Source organism: Temnothorax curvispinosus, unplaced genomic scaffold (assembly GCF_003070985.1).
Source record: "Temnothorax curvispinosus isolate PA1 unplaced genomic scaffold, ASM307098v1 QBEX01004246.1, whole genome shotgun sequence".
Classification (NCBI taxonomy): domain Eukaryota; kingdom Metazoa; phylum Arthropoda; class Insecta; order Hymenoptera; family Formicidae; genus Temnothorax; species Temnothorax curvispinosus.
In genome coordinates, this window is record NW_020214026.1 from 356,818 (window position 1) to 365,654 (window position 8,837).

At 40.0% G+C, this 8,837-nt stretch overlaps 2 protein-coding genes across 5 annotated transcripts; one reads left to right on the top strand and one right to left on the bottom strand.

Annotated features, from left to right (window-relative positions):
- Positions 1 to 1,213: 1,213 nt before the first annotated feature.
- LOC112453339 (autophagy-related protein 13) lies at positions 1,214 to 4,569 on the top strand. Of its 3 annotated transcripts, XM_025014051.1 has the most exons (6): positions 1,214 to 1,419; positions 1,554 to 2,108; positions 2,437 to 2,785; positions 3,018 to 3,201; positions 3,295 to 3,625; positions 3,847 to 4,569. In XM_025014051.1, exons 2-6 carry the CDS (start codon positions 1,953 to 1,955, stop codon positions 4,057 to 4,059), a joined length of 1,233 nt encoding a protein of 410 aa, XP_024869819.1. In that variant the 5' UTR covers positions 1,214 to 1,419; positions 1,554 to 1,952; the 3' UTR covers positions 4,060 to 4,569. The 3 variants fall into 3 exon arrangements, with proteins under 3 accessions (XP_024869819.1, XP_024869821.1, XP_024869820.1); XM_025014053.1 differs by having other exon boundaries at positions 1,214 to 2,108; positions 3,295 to 3,616; XM_025014052.1 differs by having other exon boundaries at positions 1,214 to 2,102.
- Positions 4,570 to 4,592: 23 nt separating this feature from the next.
- Positions 4,593 to 8,837, bottom strand: LOC112453337 (protein HIRA homolog). 2 transcript variants are annotated; one of them, XR_003040596.1, is made up of 12 exons: positions 8,430 to 8,837; positions 8,278 to 8,340; positions 8,043 to 8,153; positions 7,377 to 7,972; positions 6,985 to 7,266; positions 6,641 to 6,900; positions 5,996 to 6,548; positions 5,725 to 5,914; positions 5,340 to 5,624; positions 5,074 to 5,168; positions 4,752 to 4,981; positions 4,593 to 4,680 (listed from the first exon to the last, which is right to left on the bottom strand). XR_003040596.1 is itself a non-coding variant. In XM_025014048.1 (11 exons), the coding sequence occupies exons 1-11, from the start codon at positions 8,464 to 8,466 to the stop codon at positions 4,859 to 4,861; spliced, it is 2,595 nt and encodes an 864-aa protein (XP_024869816.1). In that variant the 5' UTR covers positions 8,467 to 8,837; the 3' UTR covers positions 4,677 to 4,858. The 2 variants fall into 2 exon arrangements, 1 of the variants encoding a protein (XP_024869816.1); XM_025014048.1 differs by having other exon boundaries at positions 4,677 to 4,981.

The window sequence follows — 8,837 nt, forward strand, 5'->3', positions numbered from 1 at the left end:
CGGCGCGACTGCTAGCATAGCATAGATATTAGAATACAGAGATGAGGCATGGCACGTATTTTCCATACAAGTGTGATTGGTTGGATCCAAAGGTAAGAACCAACCACATTCTATTGCTACTTAGGGCCCGGACACACACTTTTTCGTAACAGTAAAGTTTTGACCAATCGCGTTGCTTGAATCGGGAACATACGGCCGTACGTAGCAACGCGATTGGTCGAAACTTTACTGTTACTATTACGAAAAAGTGTGTGTCCGGGGCTTTAGCAGCTGAGCCTGGGTTTACATGGAGCGTATTTCGCGCAATGCGTAACTAACACAACCAATTGGAGATCAGAGTTATGCTAGGTCTACAATGCGAGTCGTAAAGAATTGACCAATCACAGTCGAATTTGAGGAGAATAATCGACTGTGCGTGGTCAATTTTTGCGACTTACGACTTTGCGACTCGCATTGTAGACCCAGCATTAGGCCCGGTCTACAATGGATGTCGGAAGTCGGAGTCGTAAGAAATTGACCAATCACAATCTATTATTCTCCTTGCGGTCGAAAAATAATGAACTGTGATTGGTCAATTTCTTACGACTCCGACTTCCGACATCCATTGTAGACCGGGCCTTACTGTTGTATCCTTCAACAGAAATACAAAACTGATTTGCGATTGGTTCTCGCAACTTATGCGGGGTCTACAATGCGAATCGCAAAGTCGTGAGTCACAAGAATTAACCAATCACAATCGAATTTGAGGAGAATAATCGACTGTGATTGGTCACGTCTTGTGGCTCACGACTTTGCGACTCCCATTGTAGAGCCCGCATTACGCATTACGCATTGCGCGAAATACGCTCCATGTAAACCCAGGCTGAGTAAAGCCTTGTGTCCACAATGCTAGAACTGTGTCCGAGTTTCGGTTTAAGCCAATGAAACTGCTACTTTTCTGTAAGAGCTTAAAGTTGATTGGCTTAAACCAAAACTCGGATGCAGTTCTAGCATCGTGGACACAAGGCTTAATGAGGTATTTTGAGACGAGGTGAAAATTACAAAAGTGAACAGATTTACTAGATTTCGACAAATGAAATTGTAGATTCTCTAGTGAATTTCCTCGTCCCAAGATACAGAATCGACCCCGCCAAGACCCAATTCCCCAATTGACCAATTGTCGACTATCGACTTGTGTCGCTTGCTGGAAATCTCCCTATATGTATGCGGGCAACGCTCATAGCAACGACAGACACGACAGTACGTTTTCGATCGATTTATAGGATATTTCGCGAGCACCCCCGGCTATATCGCACATCGCGCTTACGTTAATTCCTTACGTGGATGCGTGGCTGCGTGGTAGAAAAGAAGATCGATTTGTACTTTGTGGGATATCGCCACGCGAGAAAGAGGAAGCGAGAGAATCTTGTTTGGTGTTTGGTATTTCTACGTGTTCCAACTTTCGACTCCTTTTCGCGCAAGTGAACTTTAATCTGTCAAATCTCACTGTTGATCTGTTCTTTTTCCTGACCCTTGACGACACGATAAAACATAAAACCATTTCCACGACGTAGATCAACGTGCAACGTGGACATTCGATTTCCCGAACTTCCTTGGGGTCATCACCCGCCGCCCGCCGTGCGCGTGCACGCAGCGCGACGATGCCGATTTTACCGAGGACGTTTCCAAGGAAGCGTGTCGTACGTGCGCTCAAGTCGACTTACGAATTCCGAAGCCCGTGCGAAGAGCTCCAAGGACTCCAAGAATATCGAGCGCGCGCCGGCCGCGCTTAAGTGCTCGCGATTTCGATCTCTACGGTCTCCACGGTGTGAAAGAAAGAGAGAGAGAGAGAGAGAGACATGGTTACACGTGTCGAGGATGCGGTGCTGTTCCGTTACGATGCTACAACGTACCTTTCGTTCTTGTGTGCTCGAGAAACATCTGTAGTTGATTGATACGTGCAGCGGTGTACAATGTCAGCCCAGCTAAGCATGCAAGACAAGAAGGATTTGGAGAAGTTTACCAAATACCTTGCACTGAGGGCTGCCCAGATCATAGTGCAGTCGAGGTCGGGCCAGAAAGTCAACACCGCGTGCAAGCCAGACTCGTCAGCTGGCGACTGGGTAAAAGTAAAGTTTGCTCTAGTCCATACACGTTATCTGGTTTTACCCTGCTGATCTTCGTTCCAATCTATCTTGTATGTTTTTCGTTTCAATATGTATATGTGTATGTGTATATAGGTGGATGGCGGGATATATAGATGCAGTGAGTACAGTGACGACAGTGAGAGTGCTGTCTATATCTTATAGAACGTATCTTTTATAAAAGAGCTCTCTATCGCAGCAAACGATTGGATTAAACCAAATAACGTGGATGGTTCACATAGTCCGTTATACGTCTACTGTTTGTTATTCGAAGGACGTTTAAATAAACGTATATCTTTATCCGATGTTGTAGTTCAATCTGGCAATAAAGGAACTACCAGAGGTCTCGGCTGACGCTAAGAGAGCGTTATGTGGAGAGATAGTAAGTTCAGCTGTACCTCTGTGCATAGAAATTTCTCTGAAAACAGTGGAGGGTGACAAGATGGTTTTGGAAACTTGGAGTCTCGGTGTTTTGCCAGAGCAAAGTGATCCAACTGTACGAGTAACGTATACTGTGTATAACAGAATGGGGATTTTGTTAAAGTCCTTGATTTCTGTATCAAGAGTTACACCCGCTTACAAACTGAGCAGACGGCAAGGACCTGATTCTTATACCATGTGCTATCGGATGTACATGGGTGAGCCGCAGCTACATAATTTAGGTTAGTTTATCAGCCAGAAGTTGACGCTTATTTTCTTATTTTTTAAAATTTATATGTAAAAGTTACACAAGTATTTACAACGAAGTAAAATGTGTTGTCTATTTTATAAAGCGTATTACAACGTTTCTACGTTTCCATTACACACCTGATATATTTAAATATTTTATAACATTTATTATTACGTTTCTGTATAACATTTATGGTTTCTCATTAAATGTCACGTTTATAACAGGTGATAACTATAAACATGTAAGAGTAGGTCAATTGTGTACTCCAGTGGGCACTATACATCTGTCAGTCTCTTACAGAACAAAAATGACTATATCACCCACTCACAAGGGACGAGATTCTATTATGCTTAAGAGCGATCATTTTCATTCAGACTTGAGTCCGCGTCATGCACGATATCAACAGAGGTCAGTAAATGTGAAATTTATGATATTTGAAAGTACTTGTACAATAAAAAAAATATAGACATATCTTAATAGTGCTTTAAATCAAATACGCAGCGAGGAAACATCAAACGCACTAAGCGACACCATTAAAGTTGGCGCATTTGTAATAAACAAGCCTGTCATTGTCAACGAAGAGGACCTTGTGATACCAGATGTACCGTTCAGTTCGTTATTAACACCCAAACAAACGTCGCCTCCTCCAATATCACTAGTGGAACCTACGACAAAGACTGCACGGGCAGCTGTTACAACTGATAGCAACAATGGAAATACGGAAAGACTTAATAATGATAACGCGACTTCGAAATGCGCATCCCAAAACGGATCTAGAAGAAGTAGTTGTTCAATGACTAGTGCCAACGATGATTTTATTATGGTAGATTTGGTAATTGATGCTCTTAATCCAAACATGATATCACAATAATTTATTATATTATGTTCTACGGTTATAGTGTGAACGTTGCCTAATATTGAGAAACAATATTCCATCTAGTACTTAATAAAATTTATGCATATATATTTGTAGGAAAAATATTTTTATTCTCATAGCTTGGGCAAATTTTGTACTGTATTTGTATATGAAACAAACTTCGAATATTGTTGCAGAAAACTCCTTTTGCCGTCACGAATACCAATAGCGATGTAGGAGCGTTTTATCGAGAGTGTCAAAGTGCTCCGCAATTGCAAGCCTTTACGGAAGAAAGGACTCTTGCGGAACAATTGGGAGATCTTACTAAACAATTGGAAACATTTGAGACAAATATGCAACACTACGAGGACATTTTGTCATCCTTGTGTCAAACAGAAAATAATAATTAAGGCCGAACTCTGCTACGAACTGATTTAAACAAAAACACGATTTTGAAAAATTATAAACACGTTGATAGAATGTATGTCGAAACGTTTAAGACGTGGAACAAATGATCTTTCCTTCAATACCCTTAGTAAACGTGTGTTCGCTCAAAATGTTCTGCTAATATATATATATTGCAAAGATTTTATGTACGTATAAAACAATTAACGGAGCAAACACATTAGTTGTGATAACTGATTACTTAATATAATTTATTGCTTGTATAAAGTGTAACGTGCACTTGAATATTCTAAGACAAGACGATAAATATAAGTATAAGTTACGTATGAAGTGTTCTATCAATTTTTTATTCAATCTATTAAATCCGATTTCACTCATTTCAATGATTACAGACTCATAAAAATTCGTTTCCGATGTTTGAACGTATTGAACGTACATGTAATAAAAGAGATACGTCAAAGAACAGAAATATTGAGACAAGATTTGATCTATATAAATATATTATTATGACGTGATCTGTAACTTGTACAATCATTATATCCGCATTCACATTACTTTCCTAAAGTACGTCATCCTTATGAATAGCATCATCGATGAGAGGAATCAAGTGATCCATGCGTGCTAATCTACAAGACGTTTATTTGTTATCATACATTTTTGTCAAGTCACAAATGTTATAAAAACTGTACAGTCTTACTACAATATATATCCATGACGATGTCTTTAGAAATATACAAAGATATTATCCAAAGAAAAAGACGAGATGCTTTTGGTATAATGACGTTGCACTGTACGGAATCATCGTTAATTAATTTGATTCCTCAGTGCTGTTAACTGCTCCGAATATTCGAGGTATAACCTTTGCCAACGAAGATGGCCACCGACTACAGCCAGTACGTCGCCCAAAAGTTTGTGTTTTTTTATTCCCTATATGACATTCGACATAAAAAATATTAACGTTATACACGTGAATTAAATTTATAATTTAAAGATTTATATATATATAGAGGCAATATTACCAAAATAACAGGGTCCCATGTACTTTTGGAAGCTGACGTGTGACTTGGGCCCAAAAGATCGTCCAAAATAAGCCTTAGACGTTTCTCCAAACCGTCTAAAAAGATATTGGACATAATTAACAAATTTCGGATTTGATCCCTCATCCTATGTATGCCCTAATATTTTATACAAGGTTATAAATAAGTATGAGATGAATAACCCGTTTCAGAAACCTATATTTCATATTTCAAGAAATATATGAGAATGAAATATGCACGACGCGTACCTTGCGTTAATAAGAATGACACCAAAGCCATGAGCCAATGAACGTACTCTTGGGCGCTTCCAAGAGCTTTAGATGCGAGTAACTGTTGTTCTAAATAAGAAACCACGCTTGGTGCGCTATGTGGTACGCGCGGATTTGGTAAAGTATTCCCGGAGGTTCTAAGCAACCCTTCTTGTAGTGATGACAAAGGTCCCCTAGGTGCTCTACTGCCGGAAGTACTCAGTACACTGAATGACGACCATCGCCACACAGGGTCTTGACTATCACCAATTAACAGCCATGTTCCTATATACAAAAAATATAATGATTTTATATATATATATATATATATATATATATATATATATATATATATAAAAGAAAAAATAACGAGTTTTTACTATACCCATATCTTTATGATATATGTATGCTCGTGCATTAGTAAATGCTACATGAGGCATTCCATTATACAAAGTACATGACAATAGGGATGTTCCAGGTGCTGCTAAATGAGCAGCCGAAGTTGAAACGATCATTCTGCACGTCGTTCCTATTTCCCATACGCGAACCGCGCCACAGCTCGATATCACCATCACCTATTAATTTTTTTTTTTTTTTTTTACAACTATAAATGAACATTAAACATACATACAAGATGAAATCGGTGAATAACGTACCGCGTTTCCAACTGCATGAACCTTCGCCAAAGGTGCCGGTGGTGCTAACGGTGGTGCTGGCCGACATCCTTTCGCAGGATGAAATGTGTGAAGACTTCCGTCTTCCAAACCCAAGGCAATCACAGCCGGTGATGCGGCTAATGCCACAGCGCTATATCCTAAATAGAGATCCCATGTCGGCTCAGAATCAGTGCCTTTAAATACTTGCAAATGAGCCAAGCCCTGACTATTAGTGACAGTCACAGCATAATGACCCGCTTGTTGGGACAATGAACTGGATGGCTTCAGTGGAGGCAGTAACATCTGACCTATCGTCCTGTCAGATATGAATTTAGGCTTCTTACTCGGCGAAGAATGGTGAACCTTCGGTGTCGTTTGCTCCTTGCGTTTTAATGTAAGAGAGGATCCCGGAGTGTCGGCAGCAACTGGTTTTACGGACGAAGTAACATTGGGTGCAACAACGTCGTTACGTTTTTCTATCACAATCGAGCTCTTTGTTTGTACTTTACTCGTGAACGTTGGTGTGCCTAAACTACTACTGATATTTGTATCTCTGAAACGTGACAAAAACGTGTTACGAGATTCACGGTTAACGTCCCAGACTAAAATAAACAGATAAATAAAAATGATATATTAACAACTTACGTTGTATCTGCTGGTGGTGGAATGAACATAGGAGTGATTCTTCTTTTACCGTCCGAAGTTCTCGTTTCGATTTGTTTATTGATAGGTCCCTTAACCGGAGTAGTCGCAGGCGTAGTGACAGGGGGAATGGTGGGAGCAGCGGACACTTGAGAAGCGTGATTCGATGCCGGTTGTTTCAACGTAAGAAGTTCTGGGGCTTCCATCACCATACAACCTCCTTGAACCAATGGCTTACCATACAATCGTTCATGTAGGCTACTCTATAAACACAGAGAAAATAATAATCACGTCTACAAAAGACATAAAAATAATAATAATACGACGCATATGTATAGTCTGCTTACTTGCTCAGCAGGATCGAGAGGTTGTCCTAATTCCTGTTGAGTAAATTCAATAAATACAGCTGTTCCATCCCAAGAACATGCGGCAAGACGAAGACCACACGGTGACCAACTAGCATCCAACACGGAATGTGTGAACAACTCGTGAATTACGACTAAAGGTCTTTTTAAGGATGTTAACCATACAGATAGAGAACGATCTCGCGATCCTATTGCAACACAACAATACTGTTGTGGTTTAGAGGAACCTGGCTGCTTCTTCTGCAGAATATTGCCATTAAATCTCTATAAAAAAATATATATAAAGACGTATACACATGCTCATATAGATACTTGATAAAGTCTTGATAATATTAAGAGAGAGAGAGAAAGAAATAAATATATGTAATGCTTACAACACAAGTTACTGCTTTCCTATGTCCAACAAAATCTTTATCCTGTGTCCATCCGTCCCTTTCTATTATTTGAGCCGTAGGTCCTCCTCCGTTCATAGCATGGGCAGATACCAAATACTGACCATCTGGACTCCAAGAAAGTCTCAGCACATGAGTCGTCCCGCCACATTCGTCGAAAGGCTCAGATATTAACGCTGCTTCCGTCCAATCCGTAGTACGCCATACTCTCAACGTTTTGTCGTCAGATTGAGATGCCAAATATTTTCCCACAGGATCCCAAGTAATCCCTTTTACAAAACCTGTATGACCCTTTAACACAGCGACCACAGCAGGAAACTTGGAAGCATCCCATACTATTACACTGTTATCTACTGAGGCAGAAGCCAGCCATGGACTGTGGGGTGCCCATGCAAGATCGAGTACGTCAGCTTCGTGTGAACGCAACGTCGCGATACATCTCCAAGTTTCCACGCTAGCTTTTCCACCAAAAATCGAACTCCCGCCTGATCCAGATAATCTCCAGATCATAATAAGCTTATCTACACCGCCCGACGCCAACATGCCACCCGTGCTCCATCGTACGCAATTCACACATGCTATATGAAAGTAAAAAATATATATATTATACGTCACGAGGTTACGAATATAAACAAACGTAATCTTTACCAAGATGATTGTCTAATTGGCAAAGCATCTTTGGAACATTAGAATCTAATTCAGCAGTCTCGTCAACTACCGGTTCCATATTCCATATAACAACCCTTCCTGAATCGCCACCTACGATTCAAACATAATAATAAGTATTATTTGTATTTTCGTGGCATTTCTAGTGTATTCGTCCAACTTAATACACATATATATCTTTATTAAAAGATGAAATATACACGAGATAGATATATACCTTGACCACCAGTGGCAAATCTCTTTCCATTGGGATGTATGTCGATAGAGAATATCGGATACCCTGGCGAAAAATATGATAAGACCTTCGTTAAATCCTTCATTAAAAATTATAATGATTGGAGATATCGTGCAAAAGCAGTAAACACAAACCATCGTGAGTAACCCACGTAGGCTTGACCAACTTCATTGTTTTCGTCGTCTGAGACTACGTAACTGTCACAACTTGATAAGCACGCTTTAAATCTTGCTACATCTTAGAACTATATATAATCCTCACTGATCCCCGTAAAGAACGTGTCCCCGGCACAATTTAAAAATTTGCACGAGACATAACCTTAGACTGCCGTACACAAAACATGTCGGGTCGGTAGCATCGGTCGCATCGGTACTCGCCACTCGGTACTATCGGTAGCGAATAATCGAATATAGCGATCAGTAGCGATGCTTTATGTAAAGGCTGGTATCTGCCTTCTTCTATCATATTCTATCAAATAATCATCATGAACAGTTCACTGCGAGTAGTTGAGTTGAATCCAATTGATATATAGAAGAAGATAG